Here is a 19,294-nt window from a genome sequence, read left to right as displayed (position 1 = left end):
TCCCACGACACTTATACACAAGGTCTTGGAGAAGGCCAAAAGGGAGAGAGCACACATGATACTCATAGTCCCAACCTGGAACCGGCAACAATGGTTCTCATTGCTTCTACGCATGGCACAGCATCGGCTGTTTCCCCTACCAACAGTACCGGACATTCTCACACAGGCTCGGGGGTCAATACTCCACCCGCACCCGCAAAGACTCCGGCTACAAGCATGGTTAATCCATGGCTCGGCGCCCTAGAGAATACATGCTCAGAGGGAGTGCAGCAAGTCCTTGAATGTAGTCGGAGGACTTCCACCAGAAAGACTTATCAACACAAATGGTTGTGTTTTTCCGATTGGTGCTCTTCCAGACAGCTGACACCCCGGGACGCCACTATACCTAAGATTCTGAACTACCTGCTACAGCTCAAACAAAAGGGACTCTCTCTATCCTCTATAAAAGTTCATCTGGCGGCTATATCAGCTTTTCGGCATGAAGAGGATGGATCAACCATATTTGCCCATCCTGTTGTCTCACGCTTCCTAAAGGTAAATCTGTACCCCCCTCAGAAACCAATACTGCCGTCATGGAGTTTAGAGTTAGTTTTACACACCCTCTTGGGACCACCCTTTGAACCATTGGCTACGGTCCCTCTTCGACTACTTACCATTAAAATGACCTTCCTCCTGGCAATCACATCAGCTCGTAGAGTGAGCGAGCTCGCAGCCATAATGTCCACACCACCATGCACAATATTCTCAAAAGAGGCGGTGGTCTTACGTTTGCACCCAGCCTTCGTTCCAAAGGTCTCTTCAGATTTTCATATCAACGAACCAATAGTGTTGCCCTCGTTCTATCCTAAGCCTCACAACTCGAGCGAAGAGGCATGGTTGCACTTACTGGACATAAGAAGGGCACTGGCCTTCTACATCGATAGAACTAAACTTTTCCGGAAGACAGACAGACTCCTGGTGTCCATTGCATCCAGGTCAAAAGGGGAAGCGCTATCTTCGCAGAGGATTTCAAATCACATCATGTCATGCATAAGACTGTGTTACGAGCTTCACAAGATTCCTCTGCCAGTTCCGCCAAGGGCCCACTCCACTAGGGCGATGGCGGCGTCAACGGCCTTCTTCAAGGGAATCGCACTGAGAGACATCTGCAGAGCGGCGACGTGGTCTTCCTATGACACCTTTGCCAAGCACTACGCCATGCACAGGATGCTTGATGAGGATACACACGTGTCGACAGCAGTCCTTTCATGGGCAAGCTGCGCATAAATCGGGTACCCACCTCCTTTTTCCGGGGGGGTTACTGCTGGGTAGTCACCTACTGTGGAGCACCCACGGGGACCACTTGAAGAAGAAAGAGAAGTTACTCACCTGTGTAGTAACGATGGTTCTTCGAGATGTGTCCCCGTGGGTGCTCCACAACCCACCCGTTCCTCCCCATTTTGGAGCGCTGTTTCGTGTTTTTCAGAGGTGTCCGGAGCGGTTGATCAGGAACTGGCGGGGACCGGATCATGCATCTGACCGTAAGCGTGTGATGAGCCGACGCGCATCAGCGCATGCGCGACCCGACGGAGACTGCTGAAGAATTTCCGAGCTGCAGCACCGGGGCGAGCCTGACACCTACTGTGGAGCACCCACGGGGACACATCTCGAAGAACCATCGTTACTACACAGGTGAGTAACTTCTCTTTGTCCAGGGTAAAGGTGCAGACAACAATGTTGGGAGAATAAGACCTTGCTATACAAGAAGCTTGGTGTCTGTTTGAATGTCATGATCTTGAAAAACCCTGTACCATAAACAAGGAAAGGCTGCACTGGCGCAGTTCAGATGGTGCTGGATTTCTGAGTCAATCTCTGCCTTGGAAGAGAGATGACTTCTAATGTAGAGGAAATGGTTGACATTCTCCAGTACTTTGTCATTGATTTTATTAGATGAGTACATGGTACCTCATCTGGAGAGGGCTGATAGCATTTTTTGGTCTTCTTGATGTTGAGCATGAGACCAAGACATGCGTAAGTGTCAGTAAACATGTTCAGTGTAGTTTGAAAATCTCTTTCTCAGAATGGACCAAAACTGCTTTTCATCAGCATACCGAAGTTCCACAATAGGTATGGTGGAAATTTTACACTTAGCTTTCAGCCTGCTAAGCTTGACCAGCTTTCTATACATCTATAAAAAGATTTACACATCTCATAGAACTGGAAGGGACTTCAGTGCCCCTGATAGCTTCCCAGCAAATAGGTAAAGGATGATGGCAGTAAAACTGCAAACACGGCTTCATATTGTTGTGAAGCAACTTTAGGACAGTGATACATTTATCAGGACATCAAATCTTTAAAAGTACAACCCAGGAGGCACAGCAGTTCACTGATTCAAAGGCTTTAGTTAAATCAATGAAAGACACATGCTGGTTGATTTTGTTTCCAGCACTTTTCTTGAAGATCATATCTGCAGTTCTGTGACATGGTCAGAAACCACTCTGTGACTCTGGTAAAAATTTATATTTATATGATGTGATCGAATGAGACTTCTTTTTTTTCCATTTGACTGTTTCTCATCAGATCTTACTGATATTTTATTATTTTCCAGCCTTTTCTCTTTACTAAGACATAGAGAACTTATATCAGTAGACCCTCTCCTGAGGGTCATCTTTCTCTGATCTGTATTCTTTTCTGCACCTGTTGGCTCCCCCCTCCACCAACCTTCCCTAGCCCTTAGTTTAAAAACTGCTTTACAACCTGGTTCCATTTTGGTTTAGATGGAGAATATCCTCCATATAGGCTCCCCATGTCCCAACAGTTTTCCCAATTCCTGATAAATCTAATCCCTTTCTCCTTACACCATGCATCAAGACCCAGCAGCTCTGCATCTTCATCTGACCCTCCACATGGAACTGGAAGCATTTCAGCAAATGCTACCATTAAGGTCCTGGATTTCAATTTTTTACCTAGCAGCCTAAATTTAGCCCCCAGAACCTTCACTGTCATTTGTACCTACACATACAATAACCACTAACTCTGCCCCATCACTATACGTAAGTTTATGTATCCTCAACTTTTGCACCAGGCAGGCAAGTCACCATGCAGTTCTCTAGGTCATCACAAACCCAGCTGTCTGTTTTTAATGAATGAATGCCCCCCTTATTAATACCTGTCTCTTTCTGCTACTTGACTGCTTTTTGTTTTGATAGTGTATAGACTAGCACGGCTTCCTCTCTGTTACTTGTCTCTTTCTCATAACTCAACTTCCCTCCCACTGAGAGGCATTTTGGAAGGAGGATCCCTCTACTTCAGTTGAACGGCCTCCTTTCCTGTGACTTTCACCCTCCTTAACAGCACAGAGGCTTTCTGTCCAGAGATGGGACAGTTCTACTGTGTCCCAGAAAGTGTCAACTGCATACCTCTCCTCTTCTCTTAGCTCCTCTAGTTCAGCCACTTTTGTCTTCAAAGCCCATACGCTGTCTCTGAGGTCAAGGAGCTCCTTGCATCGACTACACATAGGGCAGGTAATTCTAAGTGCTACGTTGGCTCTAATAAACTGTATAGCCCCCCACTCTGTTGCTGGGCTTCTGCCTGCATTCTCTTTTACTCATAGGCCATGTCTACACTAGAAGCATCTGTCGACAGAAGTTACTGTTGACAGGGCAATCTCGACATAACCTGTGTCAACAGGTTGCATCTACACACAACTTGCTCTGTCAACAGAGAACAGCCAGACTGCACTGCCCTCTGGCGCCAGAAAGCGGAATGGCAGTGCTGCAAAGAGGGCTGCCCGGCAACCAGAAGCCCTCTCTGTCAACAGAAGTGGCTACACTGCATTTTTGTCAATAGTACACTGTCCAAAGATGATTATCCCTCACAAATTTGAGCCATAACGCTGTCTAGGAAAACACGGAGCTCTGTGGAGACTTTGTCAACAGAATGCTTTAAGGGTGAAGAGGCTCCCTCAGTTATATTGACAGAAGACCCAGCCACAGGGTTTATTCCTTTCTTGATGGTATTTTTTTTTAAATTAGGTGGTTTTGGTTTTAGTTTAAAGAATGTTGTGCGTCTAGCCTCCCTCAAACATTGCCTCTACCCTCCTTCACAAAACTCCCCTGTCAGCCCTCCCTTTGTTTGCTGTCTTTTGACTAGAGTACTTGACAATGCTTTTGAGATCATCTAGTGCAGGGGTGTGCAAAGTGATGGATCCCCCCCCCTTGGGGGGGCATGAAATTTCATAAGTGTGGGGGGGTGCAACCTGATTGGCTGGTGGGTGTCAGGCTCATCCATCTAATTAGAAATATTGAAATATGTTAGGTTTTACGTATGTGTATTCACATTTATATACCCATTAATTTTTACATGTTACATACAGGTTGAGCTTCTCTCATTCGCCACCAGTGCGACGTGACTGGTGCTGGGTTAGAGGATTTGCCGGATGCTATTTTCTAGCACGTTATGAACGCTACCAACACTGTCACTGCTTACTGGGCTCTTAGAAGACATTTAGGGGTAAATTATAGCTAAATAACAGCACAGAACACAGAGCCAGGACGAGTGGCTGTAAACAAACTGTATGGGACCACAGGAAACTTGGCCACATCCATGATAAGTGGTCATTCAGCTAACTAAAATCATGCTGTATTACAGAGTTTGCTGGAAGAGAGAGTTCCTGATTAGAGAGGTTCAATCTGTACTTATTTTCTTACATGTGCTGAAAGGGGGTGGGGGTGTTTCATATGAACATAACCAAAATCGCTGGCTTTCATTGCATTAGATAGGTTGAGGGAGGCAGGGCCTGCTAATTGCAGGGAAGAAAAGTGGAACCCGAAGTAAAAAGTTTGCTCTTAAGTAAAACACGTTGTCATGGGATAAGAGGGAAGGTCCTCTCATGGATTGTAAATTGGTTAAAAGACAGGAAACAAAGGGTAAGAATAAATGGTTGGTTTTCAGAATGGAGAGATGTAACTAGTGGTGTCTCCCAAGGGTCTGTAGTGGGCCTAATCCTATTCAATCTATTTATAAATGATCTGGTAAAAGGGGTAAATAGTGCAGTGGCAAAATTTGCTGATGATACTAAACTGTTCAGAATAGTTAAGAACAAAGCAGACTGCGAAGAGCTTCAAAAAGATCTCACAAAACTGGTTGTGTAACAAAATGGCAAATGAAATTTAATGATGATAAATGTGAAGTAATGCACATTCAAAAAAATAATCCCAAGTTTACATACAAAATGATGGGGACTAATTTAGCTATAACCGCTCAAGATAGAGTTCTTGGAGTCATTGTGGAGTGTTCCCTGAAAACATCCTCTCAATGTGCTGCAGCAGTCTAAAAAGCAAACAGAATGCTAGGAATCATTTTTAAAAGGGATAGAGTATAAGACAGAGAATATCTTATTGCCTCTGTATGACTCCACATCTTGCCCACATCATGAATATTGCGTACAGATGTGTTTGCCTCATCTCAAAAAAGATATATTGGCATTGGAAAAGTTTCATGGAAGGGCAACAAAAATGATTAGGGGGTTTGGAACAGGTGCCATATGAAGACTGACTTTTCAGTTTAGGAAAAAGGGGACTAAGGAGGGATATGCTAGAGGTCTATAAAATCATGACTGCCGTGGAAAAAGTAAATAAGGAAAAGTTCCCATAACAAAAGAACCAAATGAAATGAATGGGTAGCAAGCTTAAAACTAACAAAAGGTAGTTTTTCTTCACACAGTGCACGGTAGATCTATTCAACTCCTTTCCAGCAGAGGTTGTGAAGACCAAGACTTCAAAAAAGAACTAGATAAATTCAAAGAGGTTAAGTCCATCAATGGATATTAGCCAGGATAGGTAGGACTGGTGCCCCAGCCTCTCTTTGTCAGAGATTGGAAATGGATGTCAGGAGAGGGATTTTGTGATTGCTTTTGTGACTACCTGTTCTTCTTCGAGTGTCCCCGTGGGTGCTCCACATTAGGTGTCGGGCTCGCCCGGCGCCGCAGATCGGATCTTCCAAGCAGTTTCTGCCGGACCGCGCATGCGCCGGTGCGCGCCGCTCCCCTGCGCGCTCCCGGCCATGTGCGCGATCCGGTCCCCGCCAGTTCCTCTTAACCGCCGTCGGCTGCAGACGGAATCCAACTAGGCTAAGGCCAAGTAGTGTATTCAACGGCTTTATCTGTTTTTTTCTTAAAGTTTTTTCAGGCATTAGGCTACTATAAGCTTGCCGGTTGTTATTTTGTAAAAAAAAAAAAAAAAAAACAACAACGAACAAGCTAGGAGAGGGACAGCTCAGCCAGTCCCAGTAACAAGCGCCGGAGGCCAGGAGCTAGGGCTATCAGCCCTCCTGCTAAGGCAGGCCATCGGACGGGGAAAACGGCACAAAGAAGGTGCTAAGTACCCACTTAAAAACACAAAGACTCACCAACAATGTCCTCTTCAGGCTTTAAAAAAAAAAAAGAATGCTGCTTCTTGACAAGGCCCTCCAGCCAGAAGCGCCGGAGCGGCCGCAGCAGGAGGGACCCTCCGGGGCCCTTAAAAGGAAAGCTGCCTCCCTCACTCCATCAGCGCAGAAACGGAGGAAAGTATCTCCAGCCCGATCCCTGCCGGCAGCAACAGTGAGCGGGACGGGAGGAGCAAGCAGCCCCCAGCCGCAGCAACAGCTGATCGGCGGCGGCACGGAGAGCCTCGTGGAAGCGGCTCAGCCTCCAATACTCAGCCAGCCGCCCCGCACCGCAGGCAGGGCGGCGGCTAAGCAAACGCCGGTACTGGCGGCACCGCAGGCAGCGGCACCGACCCCCGGGGAACGGCGGTGCAGAGCGCTCAGGCACGCAGCCTGCCGGCACCGGAGGACACCGCACATGCGGCATCACCCTCGAGCGTGCCGAGCTCGATGCGGATGGGGCCGGAATCCCCTGTATGCTCCCCAGCCCGATCCCTGCCGGCAGCAACAGCGAGCGGGACGGGAGGAGCGAGCAGCCCCCAGCTGCAGCAACAGCTGATCGGCGGCGGCACGGAGAGCCACGTGGAAGCAGCTCAGCCTCCGATAATCAGCCAGCCGCCCCGCACCGCAGGCAGGGCGGCGGCTAAACAAGCGCTGGTACCAGCGGCACCGCAGGCAGCGGCACCGACCCCTGGGGAACCGGCGGTGCAGAGCGCGCAGGCACGTAGCCTGCCGGCACTGGAGGACACCGCACGTGCGGCACCGCCCTTGAGCATGCCGAGCTCGGTGCGGACACCGGAATGCCCTGTATGCCCCCCAGCCCGATCCCTGCCGGCAGCAACAACGAGCGGGACGGGAGGAGCGAGCAGCCCCCAGCCGCAGCAACAGCTGATCGGCGGCGGCACGGAGAGCCACGTGCAAGCGGCTCACCCTTCGATAATCAGCCAGCCGCCCCGCACCGCAGGCAGGGCGGCGGCTAAACAAGCGCCGGTACCACCGACCCCCGGAAAACCGGCGGTGCAGAGCGCGCAGGCACGCAGCCTGCCGGCACCGAAGGACACCGCACATGCGGCACCGACTTCCAGTGTGCCGAGCTCGGTGCGGACGGGGCCGGGATCCCCTGTATGTCAGGGGCGGAGTTACCTCCTCAAGGGAGGGGGAAGACTGCACACAAGAGGAGGCATTGCAGCCCCTCTCCGCACAGGGCTGTGTAGTTGCTTTCTCACAGCCCTCCGCTATGTTGCAGACTCCAACTAGAAGGCAGGGGTCCCCCCCACCCTTGGCCTACCCGGAGCCCCCTTCTCCATTTCTGCAACCAGCCTCACCCTGGCTGGGACCACCTCCACCCTTCCTGGGATTTGAACCGCTGGACTATTAGGCAAAGTCGCTCTCTCCAGGGTCTCGACGGTCTCCCTCCCCCAGACGCAAAGGGTATGCACCAAGGGAGTGGTCTAGGTCACCTTCCCAAGACCAGTGCTTATACTGCCGTGGTCGCCCCTACCACGCAGGGCATAGACACCATCGGCAATCTACTAGGGAAAGATCCCTACGAACGATCTCGTACCCCCAAGGGCAATTGTGACCGGGGACAGAGACTTAAGCATCTCAGGGGGGACTGGTTATGGAACCCCGAGATTTTTCCTCGCACACCTCTAGTGAGAGGGTGTACCATCATCAGCAGGAACCGGAAGGGTCCAGAAAGACGTACCCCAGCGGTTCCTCGCTTTCCTCCCCGGATGAGGCTACGGCCCCGGGGGGCGTCCATCCTCCGGACGATCTCAAACAGTTCCAAGAGCTGTTTTACGAGGGTGGCCTTCACGCAAGGCTTCCAGACAGCAAAGGTGCAAGAGCAACACCATAAGCTCCTCAAAAATCTGAGACCTCCGGCCTCCTCCAAAATAGCAATACCGCTGATGACGCAATCTTGGAGCCTGCCACTATGATATGGCAGACTCCTGCGACTATTCCGCCTGTCCACAAAAGAGCGGGAAAAAAAAAAAAAAAATACTTCGTGCCCACGAAGGGCATGGAGTTCCTGTTCAGCCACCCACAACCAAATTCTTTGGTGGCGGAGTCGTCGCAACGTGGGGGAATAAACAAACATGCCAAAAAGCTAGAGCTGTTGGGCAGAAAGGTCTACTCCTCCTCCACGCTACTGTTGCCAATGGCAAATTACGCAGCGCATCTAGCGAACCATAATTTCAACAACCACATTAGGTTGACCTCCCTCATGGACTCGCTTCCAGAGGGCACGAAACCAGTGCTCAAGGCCATCATCCGACCATTTTATAACCAGTGGCAAAGGATCACCACAGACACATGGGTGCTGGAGATCATAGCCACGGGGTACGCCATCCCCTCCCAGTTGCTCCCACCGCCATGACCTCCACCCGGGGCCCCACCTCCAGGAGACCTCCCATGTAGCGAGGCTCAAGCAGGAGGTAGACCATCTCATGCTCGTAGGGGCAGTGGAAAGAGTGCCGGAGCAACTGCAAGGGAGAGGGTTCTACTCGAGGTACTTCCTCACGGGGAGGTCCATCTTAGATTTTCGAGGCCTCACCGGTACCTGCGCAAGCAACGTTTTCGGATGATCACAAACGCCTCCATCCTTACGGCACTAGACGATGGAGATTGGTTCGCAGCCCTCGACTTACAAGGTCCTACCGTTTGGGCTCTCCTCAGCCCCCAGAGTCTTCACCAAGACCTTGGCAGTGGTGTCAGCCTACCTGCACAGACAGGGGGTATTTATATTCCAGTATCTGAATGACTGCCTACTCAAAGGGGCCTCAAAGGAGGAGGTACTACGCATAATATGTGTCACAGCAGGCACGTTCTCTTCGCTCGGCCTGCTTATCAATCTGACAAAATCAAAGACAGACCCCACACAGGACATAGAGTTCGTAGGGGCACGCATAAATTCTATTACAGCGAGGGCGTATCTACCAGAGACTCGCTTTCGGGCCATCGGCTCCCTCGCGCAAGGCTTCACCTTTAGCCCTATGGTGCCGGTTCTGACGTGCTTACAGCCGCTGGGCCACATGGCAGCAGCAACGTTTCGTAGAACAGAACGCCAGGTTACACATGCGCAGCATGCAGCATTGGCTGGCGAGCGTATACAAACCGGCAGCACACACTGTTCACAGGATGGCGTCGCCCACAACGGAGGTGCGCAAATCCCTGCAATGGTGGGTAAACCCAGAGAACCTGCTAACAAGGGTACCCTTCCACCAACCACACGTATTGGTTTTTCTTACTACAGATGCCCCCCTCATAGGGTGGGGAGCACACATGGGCGAAGAGGTGACGCAAGGGCTGTGGTCCTCTATGGAGCAGTCACTGCACACAAATATACTGGAGCTCAAAGCAGTGTTCAACGCCTGCAGACACTTTCGAGACCAACTGAAAGGCAAGGTAGTCGGGATCAGTACAGACGATACCTCCACCATGTTTTATATAAATTGGCAAGGAGGAGCTCGGTCCCGTGCCTTATGTGTAGAAGCAGTCCGGTTGTGGAACTGCTGCATCGCCAACAATGTAACCTTGAGAGCCTCGTACTTACCAGGCGCTCGCAATGTGAAGGCAGACCAGCTGAGCAGGCGTTTTGCACTCACGCACGAGTGGCAGATCCGTCCCGATCTGCTGCAACCAATTTTTCCACGCATGGGGTTTTTCCCCAGATAGACCCTGTTTGCTACTCAGCACAACAAGAAGTGCCCACAATTCTGCTCCAGGGCAGGACTGGGACGGGGGTCCCTGAGGGATGCCTTCACGATCTCATGGAGGGGCCCCCTGCTTTACGCTTTCCCTCCCACAGTGCTCATCCACAAAGTGTTGCAGAAAGCCAGGAGGGAAGGAACCTGAATGATCCCGATAGTCCCAACGTGGGATCGACAGCAATGGTTCCCCCTATTCCTGCGCATGTCGGACCGGCCACCGAGGTCCCCTCCGGTGGCGCGGGATCTGCTCACGCAAGCCCAGGGGTCCATAGTGCATCCGCACCCCCAAAGCCTGCGACTACAAACGTGGTTAATCCATGGCTCAGCTCCCTAGAGAGCACATGTACGGAGGAAGTGCAGCAAGTCCTAGAAAGTAGCAGGAGGACTTCCACCAGGAAGACCTTCAAGCAGAAATGGACTCGCTTTACGGCATGGTGTTCTACCAAACAGCTAGCCCCCTTTCGGTGCCTATGGCTGTGATATTAGAGTATTTACTGGACCTCAAGAGAGGAGGACTCTCGCTATCCTCGTTTCAGGTCCACCTGGCCGCCATTTTGGTGTTCAGACACGAAGAGGAAGGGCACACGGTGTTCGCCCATCCCATGGTTACCAGGTTCTTCAAAGGGCTGGTAAGCCTATACCCCCCTCAGAAACCGCTTCCACCTCTGTGGAACTCGGACCTGGTGCTTAATGCGAAAAGGGGACCACCGTTTGAGCCTTTGGCCACGGTTTCCCTCCGCCTCCTTATGATGAAGACGACCTTTCTTCTCGCAATCACGTCAGCTCGCAGGGTGAGCGAGCTTGAGGCAGTTATGGCAACGCCGCCCTGCGCTGTTTTTCCAAGGAGGCGGTAACCATACGGCTGCATCCAGCCTTTGTTCCTAAAGTTTCTTTCTGAGTTTCATACTAACGAACCTATTGTTTACCCTTGTTTATCCAAAGCCTCATAACTCTAACAAAGAGGTGCGCCTACACCTCCTGGACGTGAGCAGGCGCTAGCTTTCTATATGGACAGGACCAAGTCCTTCCGGAGAACGGATAGGCTCCTAGTCTCTATCGCTCCCAAATCAAAAGGAGAATGTCTCTCTTCGCAGAGAATCTCTAAGCACATCGTATCTTGCATAAAAATGTGCTACAAACTCAAAAAGACTCCTTTACTGGCCACGCCCAGGGCTCATTCCACTAGGGCGGTGGCAGCATCAACAGTCTTTTTTCAAGGGCGTTGCGCTAAAAGACATTTGCAGAGTGGCGACCTGGTCATCCTGTGACACCTTCGCCAAACATTACGCCCTTCACAGGGTATTCCAAGAGGATACCCGTCTCTTGGCAGCGGTCCTCTCGGGGACAAGCTGCACATAATCCGATTACCCACCTCCTATCTTGGGTTACTGCTGGGTAGTCACCTAATGTGGAGCACCCACGGGGACACTCGAAGAAGAAAGAAAGGTTACTCACCATAGTAACGGTGGTTCTTCGAGATGTGTCCCCGTGGGTGCTCCACTACCCGCCCATCCTCCCCGCTCCGGATCTCTGTTTAGTGTTTTGCAGGAGCATCCGAGGCGGTTGGTCAAGGAACTGGCGGGGACCGGATCGCGCACATGGCCGGGAGCGCGCGGGGGAGCGGCGCGCACCGGCGCATGCGCGGTCCGGCAGAAACTGCTTGGAAGATCCGATCTGCGGCGCCGGGCGAGCCCGACACCTAATGTGGAGCACCCACGGGGACACATCTCGAAGAACCACCGTTACTACGGTGAGTAACCTTTCTTTCTGTTCACTGTCTGGGGCATCACGCATTGGCCTCTGTTGGAAGACAGGATACCGGGCTAGATGGGCCTTTGGTCTGATCCAGTGTGGCCATTCTGAAGTTCTCACTCCGATCTAGTGATCCTTAGTTTGCTTTAATGACAAGCCTCTTGTTGTCCTAATCACTCTGCCTCTGTTTGTTAATAAACTGCCAGCAGTAAAAGATGTGCTTCTTCCAGCTTCCAAATTTTTCACTGATCACACTCCAGCTTCCTGGCAGTTAAGATCTATATCTGGGGCTAGGCTGAGTAAATTGCTGGTACAAAAATTGGGAGGATTACAGCCCCCTCCAAATGGCACCCCTGCCTGTGGACCATGGGTTCACTAGTTTACAGGGTCATTTTACTCCAGCAAGAATCACTGTGCTAGAGGAGCAGCAGGTTATATTTTTATAAATAGAGCCCAAAAGCATTGAAGAGTTGGTCTGAAATGGGAAGGGATGGAAAAACGGCAAACATAGGCTCCTGTTTCCTGGGAACTCTTGGTACCAGGGGGACGTTACTTATTCTGATCTGGTTTTCTGTCTTCCCAGGACTGCCCCTTGTGAGGTTCCTTTGTGGGGTCACAGAGGTCATCAGGATGGAGCGATGGGTCTTTAAAGGTCCAACTGGAATTTATCTGAGTCGTCAACAATTGCCTCTAAAATTGGCATGGGCCATATCTATCCACAAGAGCCAGGTTAGTGTTTTATAGAGAGACTGACTGCCACAAAACGTATTCCCGTTTACCTACATGTTCTTAAGCTGCTTGTAGCAATGACAGTAACAGGAGAGAGCAGCTATACAGAGAATGGAGGTCTTGGCACAGGGTTGCTTAAGAATGCTTGCACTGCTTGTGATAATGGAGGAAGGAAAATGAGGCATGTCTCATTTTCTTCCCTTTTGCTTTGGTTATGGCAAGTTGACACAAGGGATACTACTATTCATGGTTCTGGAACAGCAGTCAACAGGTTTTAAACCATTCCCCCATGTTTTGGAGTGAAACCACCTTTCTTTTTTACTCTTTGACTGTGCAGTGTTAAATATGTGCCCAATGTTCAACAGTTTGCTAATTTAACTAGAGTTACCAAATGGTTCACGTTAAACAGAGCACTAGATTGGTTTAGGCTAAAAATAAAACAAAGTGATTTCAAATATGAGAAAGTTAGAAATGACTACAAACAAGCAAATGTGAAAATATACTCTAAGGCTATGTCTACGCTAGAAGCGTTGGTTGACAGGAAAATATCGACGGAACCTCTGTCAACAAATTGCATCTACATACAACGCGCTCTGTCGACAGAGCTGCCAGACTGCACTGCTCTCTGGCGCCAGAAAGCGGAATGGCAGCTCTGAAAAGAGGGCTGCCTGGCAACCGGAAGCTCTCTCTGTCGACAGAAGTGTCTACACTGCACTTCCGTCGACCGATATGTGTCGAGAGATTGTTATGCCTCAAATCTTTGAGGGATAATGCTGTCGAGGCAATTGCAGAGTTCTGTCGGGAATCTGTCGACAGAATGCTTTAAGTGTGAATATGCTCCCTGAGTTATATCGACAGAAGGCCCCTTCTGTTGACAAAACTCTCTAGTGTGGACCCAGCCTAAAAGTTTAAACCATACTCTAGCAAGGCTCTGTTTAAGATGACCTTTCTCACCCAGTTTTCCAGCAAGATTGTGACTGACCTTTCATTGGTCATTATCTCACCCAGAGGTCCAAAGGTGCTGCTGTCTTTATCTTAGGCAAGAGCAATACTGTGGAGTTTTCTGACACTTTCATTTAAAGTCCACTGAACCTCTGATGTGGATTCTTCTGGGGTTATTTTTCAAAATATACTTTATTCAAGCAGTAGGCAGCAATACAGTGTCCAGTGGTGAAGGAGATGAAGTTCCAATTATTCTGTTCCTGTTGTCTCTACCCCTTGCTGTCTTGAGGACCCTGTTGGCTACTTATACGTATATTGAAACAAACACACATTCTTCTTTGTGATGATCCTAATGGAGTCAGCATTTCGACTCAGGCCCTAGGTCTCATTTGCTTTAGAAGGGCTGTGATTGCCCCAAACCATCACCTATTTGCTGGTCTGTTTGCCCTGCTATGTTCCTGCTACCTCCTGTTTCAGGAACACTGCCATTTGTTGGAGGTCTCAGATTTGAATGATATGGACATCTGACATGATCCACTTCTCCATTTCTGGAAACACACCTACTGCAGGCTTCTGATGGCATTATGGCAGTTTCCTGTTCAGCCTCACCTGCAGAGCTGGTATCTGGCACCATGGTCAGAGGCTTCACAACAGCAGAGTCAACTGCACTGACCATACTGAACCTTAGGGCCATAGTATTCATCCTCCAAATTGTGGTGCTTGTTTCAGGAGGAGTCCCCTGTATTTCCACCACAACTCAGGCAGATGCTCCAAAATCATGCTGGATGACACACCAATGGACTTAGCCAGAGAGGATTTCACATCTTCTTCTGACTCTGCTCTGTGTGACAAAGTCCCTTGTCAGCTTCTGTGGGTCCCTGCGCTTCCTGGCGGATCTGTGCTGCCTCAGAGACTCACGGAGTCCCCCCTTTTGCCCAGGCCCTTCCAAAGGCAGGGGTCTCTGCTTAGTGAGCCATCCTCATCATAGGCAGGACCAGTACAGGGAGAATAATACCAGTCCCCTTGCAGGCCTGCGCCTGCTCCAGTAAAGTGATCCCTCAGGGGAAGGGTGGGGGGAGTCCAGACCCACCCTCTACCATGGACTCTGGCCCAGGGTCCCTATGAGAACAAGAGGCAACTGGCAGGACCTTTACCCCTGCCCCAAAGTAGTAGCCTCACTCTGGGCCACTTCGCCCACCACTTCCCTGTGGTACCTTTTCGCTCTGCTCCTGCTCCTGCTCCTGCTCCTGCTCCTGCTCCTGCTCCTGCTCCTGCTCCTGCTCCTGCTCCTGCTCCTGCTCCTGTGGTGCACCTCCCAGAACCTTCCCCCCTGCTACCAGATGGGGAACCTTTTATAGGGAGCAGAGGGCCTATCTGACCAATCAAGGTCTGGGCCTAGACAGGGAACAGAAACACTTTGTCCTCTAGGCTGCAGGGCTGCCACGGGGATCCCATTTGGGGAGCCCCACGGTTGGGAGGTGAGGTGCTGGGGGGTGGGCAGCCTTTGGCTGCTTCAGGCCCCCCGGGGCTGTCTTTTGGCCCCCCTTCTGGGCCAGCTTCTCTTTCCTGCCTTAGGCAGGCTGCTTTCTTCTCGCACCCACACCACCCCTCCCAGCTAGTTTCTTCTGGACCTGCTGTGTGGGTGGTGTGAGGGGGGACTCCTGCTGCCCTGCCTTTTGGTGGGGAGGAGGGTACCACCCCCCTTCCATCTTCTAGGAGGGACTCTGCTGGCCCTCTGCTTCGGCCCACCTTTCCATCCACTGGCTGCTGCATCCTCACTGCTCCGGAGGAGGTAAGGGGCTTTCTGGGGTGGCGGCTGGACTTCCCTCCACAGCTTGCTGTGGAGTGGCTTGGGGTGGTGAGTTTGTGGGTGGCTGCATAGTTGGGGGTGGGGTGTTAGGGTGTGGTCCCTGCCCCACCCCTGCAGCCACCGCCTCCTTCACTGCCCTGCCCCCTCCATACCCAGCTGCCGCCGGGGCCCTTTCCATCTGGGCCCCACCCTAATCATCTGCCCCTTCCTCCTTCCTGCTCCTGTGGGGCTCTGCAGTGGCTGCTGTGGGCCCACCCTCAGGCACCCGTGGGCACACTCTTTCCCCTAACCCCCCCGACCTTTGGTTGGCTTTGCCACCCTTCCACCTTGCCCCCCACTTCCTTGTGCCCACGCTCCCCCCCGCTTTCTTCTGTTAGGTGCTGAGCCCCTCCCCTTCCACTCACTCACCTCCCCACACTTACAAATATTGAATCCCCCCCACCACACACACCCCAGTGCAGTTGCAGGAGCCGCTTACACCCTCTGCTGGGAGTTGTGGCCCCCTTGCACCTCCCTTTCCTCCCTCTCTCCTCCTGCCCCACCCCCACCTGACCAGGTCCTCAGCTTGGCTGGTGGGGGAGGGGTAGCCACTTCCTCCCTCCCTTCTCCTCTCCTCCTCCCCTCCCTGGCTCTTTCTTAAAGTGCCCCACCCCAATAAATTCCCTCGCCCTTGCACCCCTCACCATGGCCTCTACATCCACTGGGGGGCCATCTGGCGATGCCTCCCTCCACTGGCACCCCTTCCACCTCTGAAATGGCAGCCTCCTCGTCCAGGGCCTCCGGGGTCCTTGCCATCTCGTCGGTCGAGGGCGCGGGCATAGGTTCCGGGGCTCCTGCCACCCCTGCTGCGGCGTCCTTTGGTGACCCTGCCCCGAACCCAACCCCCCAAAAGGGTAGGAAGGGCCAGGGGAAAAAGAAAGGCAAGAGCGCCGCCTGGAAGGCTAAACCTCCCATGGCGGGGGCTCTTACCCCAGCTGCTGCAACATCTGGCGCAGCTGCCCCTTCTCCCTGCCCCCCTGTTCCCACCACTGCGCCTGGGGGCTCTGATTCTTCGGCCCCCAGGTTGTATGCCCAGGCAGCGGCTGCCGCCTCACACCCTGCTGCCTCCTCCTCCGCCAGGACTACCACCCCCGACGGTTGTGGCCCCTTCCCCGCGCTCACCAGGAGGCACGGAGTCCGCTGCCTCCTGGTGGCTGCCTCGCCCCACGTAGAAGCCTACGTGCGGGCGTTGGCATGGGTGGTGGGGTCCGCGGCTGTGGTGGCAGCCTCTCAGGTGTTCGGGAAGATTGTCTTCTTCCTGGCTTCGGAGGCTGCTGCCCAGGAGGCGGTGGAGAGGGGCTTGGCGGTAGGGGGCGTGCACGTGCCCCTGGAGCCGCTGGAAGACCTGGGCGTGCAGGTGGTGTTCTCCTCCGTCCCGCCCTTCCTCCCCAACTCCACCCTTCTGCCTTTCCTTGCCACCCTGGGCTGGCGTCTGTCAGTCCTGAGCCCCCTCCCTTTAGGCTGCAAGGACCCCGCCCTTCGGCATGTGCTTTCTTTCCGCCGGCAGGCTCGGGTACAACTGTTGCCAGCGGCAGCACAGGGCGGAGTAGCCCAGGAGGGGGCTATACTGGTGCCCTATCAAGAGGCCCAGTACCGGGTCTTTTACGCTCTGGGGGAGGCCTGGTGTTTTGTGTGCTGGGTGGCGAGGTACGTCCAGAGGGATTGCCCCCTGGCCCGGTGCAAAGAGGAGCCCGGGACCTCCTCCAACCCAGGGAGCGCCAGCCACAAGACCGGCGGCGCCCTGACCATGACAGGCCCTGGGACCGCCCCTGCTCCTCTCATCCTGGATGGATCCATCACCACTTGGGTGTCGGAGGGTGCCCGGCCACATGGTGCCGGGTAGGAAGAAGCGGGCGCCGGCGCCCGAGTGGGCACAAGAGCTGGGCCTGCATAGGAGAGGGAGACAGGGCCAGCGGCAGGACCTGGGCAGGGCCCGCCCCAGGGCGGACCATCCCTTCCCCCTGCTGTCCTGGCCCTCCTTTCCTCCCTCCCTCCTTGCTGCCTCAGTCCCCTGGCCCTTCCTCCTCTGTCGCCCAGTCCCCACTCCTCAGAGGACAGGGTGCTGGTAGGGGGAAAAAGGAAGAAAGGAAGTGCGTGTGCCCGGCACCCCACCCTGTCAGAGGACGGGGCGGGCATGCCCCGCAAAGCACCAAAAAGAACCACCAGCCCCAGCCCACCCACTGAACCCCCGGCCACCGACCGTCTGCCGGGGGTGGCCGGAGTCGCCGTGGTGGCCATAAAGGACACCACCCCTTCTGCCCCGGAGCTGGAGGCTCAAAAAACAGAGACTGCCTCCATCATCCCCTCACCCTCCTCCGACACCCCTCTGGCCACTGCCCAGCTTGCCCCTGTGGAGCATCCGGAGGAGGTAAGCCTCGGCCTTGCCCTCCTCTCGCAGGAGGTCGAGGCCCTGGGTCTCACCCCGGCAGCCCTTGACACGGATGGCCTTCTATTGGAGGCCTGTGGGCCGTCCCTCTACTCCCCACCCCTCTTTCTCCCCCTCTCCCTGTCCACTAGCACCCCTTTAACTGCCCCCTTCCCTGCTCTGGGACGTTGTGGGGCACAGCCCCCCTCTCAATCGGGGACAACCTCCCGGCGGGGGTTGGCCAGCCCCCGGACGCCCCGGGAGAACTGGTGTTTCCATTATGCCCTCCCTCCCCTCCTGGACCCGAAGACCCTACCACCATTCCCACCACCCCGTCGGCGCCCGCCGCCGAGTGCGTGGGCACCTTGCCCCTAACCCCAACTCCCCTTCCACCGCCTGTGGAAGTTCCCCCTCCCGAGATCCCCCTCCGCTCCCATCCCAGGCCCTACTCCCACCCCTGCTCCCCTCTCCAATCAATGCCCCATCCAAAAACCTGTAACCCTCCCCCCTCCAGGCCCTCCTCTTCCCCCTCTTCCGCCAATCCCGCCCCTTCCTCCTCCCCCTGCTCCTCCTCCACCCCCTTCAGACCCTTCCCCTCCAAACCTCATCCTCCCCACCCTCCCCCATCTACCCCTCCCCTCAACATTTGTCCACCCACGTCTGCCCCCGAGGCTGTGATAGCCCGGGAGGCCTTTGCCGTACTGCCCACTCCCAGCACCTCCGGGGCTGCTTTCTCTCTGCTGCCCCCATCCCTCCCAAACTTAGACCCCACTCCCTGCTTCGACCTTTTTTCAGACTATGGGGCCTACAAGAAAAAGGGGCTGACGGATCTCCAGCACCTCATGTGCTGGCGGGCGAGATACACCAGTTCTTGGACAACGTTCGCAGGTCCAAGAACAAGGTCGCTCTTGCCCTCCAGCGCTGGGGTGACTTCCATGCCATCCTAGAGTCCGTGAGGGCCCTTTTAAAAGAGGGCAAGGGGACCAGGAGGAGGGACTCCACGGCCTACCAATGGGCCCGCGGCTTCCGTGACTCCTTAATTATCTTTGGCGTCAGTCACGGCTTGCTGCATGGCCCCACGGGGGCCATCGGTGCTCCCCCCGGCGAGGATCCTCCCCAGCCCTCCAAATGGTGCCGATCATCTTTGCCTCATTAAATGCCAGGGTCTGCGGGTCGGGTCTCCGCAGGTGCCGAGTGATCTCCTTCCTCTGGGGGCGGGTACTCGGTCACCTTCTTGCAGGAGACCCACACTATTCCGGCCGCTGAAGCCAGTTGGCGGCTGGAGTGGGGAGACGGGGTCCATCTTAGTCACCTCTCGGCCCATCGGGCCGGGGTAGTGACCCTGTTCTCCCCAGACCTGCAGCCCGAGGTGCTGGGGAGCATCGAGGTCGTGCCAGGCCACCTGCTGTATCTCCCGGTACGGATAGAGGGGCTGCCCCTCCACCTCCTCAATGTCTACACCCTGACATCCGGCCCGGAGAGAACATCCTTCTTCCGGCAGGCGGTGGCCTTCCTTGACTCCATCGATCCTCGCGA

At 53.7% G+C, this 19,294-nt stretch overlaps 1 protein-coding gene across 1 annotated transcript in view; it reads left to right on the top strand.

Moving 5' to 3' along the window:
* The window catches only part of PIF1 (PIF1 5'-to-3' DNA helicase), a 118,251-nt gene that overhangs the window by 79,449 nt on the left and 19,508 nt on the right, over positions 1 to 19,294 (top strand). Inside the window, exon 10 of the mRNA XM_075002974.1 lies at positions 12,457 to 12,602. Coding sequence (XP_074859075.1) covers positions 12,457 to 12,602 — 146 coding nt within the window. The remainder of the gene's footprint in view (positions 1 to 12,456; positions 12,603 to 19,294) is intronic.

Source organism: Carettochelys insculpta, chromosome 9 (assembly GCF_033958435.1).
Source record: "Carettochelys insculpta isolate YL-2023 chromosome 9, ASM3395843v1, whole genome shotgun sequence".
Taxonomy (NCBI): domain Eukaryota; kingdom Metazoa; phylum Chordata; order Testudines; family Carettochelyidae; genus Carettochelys; species Carettochelys insculpta.
This window is presented reverse-complemented; position numbering and strand designations above follow the sequence as displayed.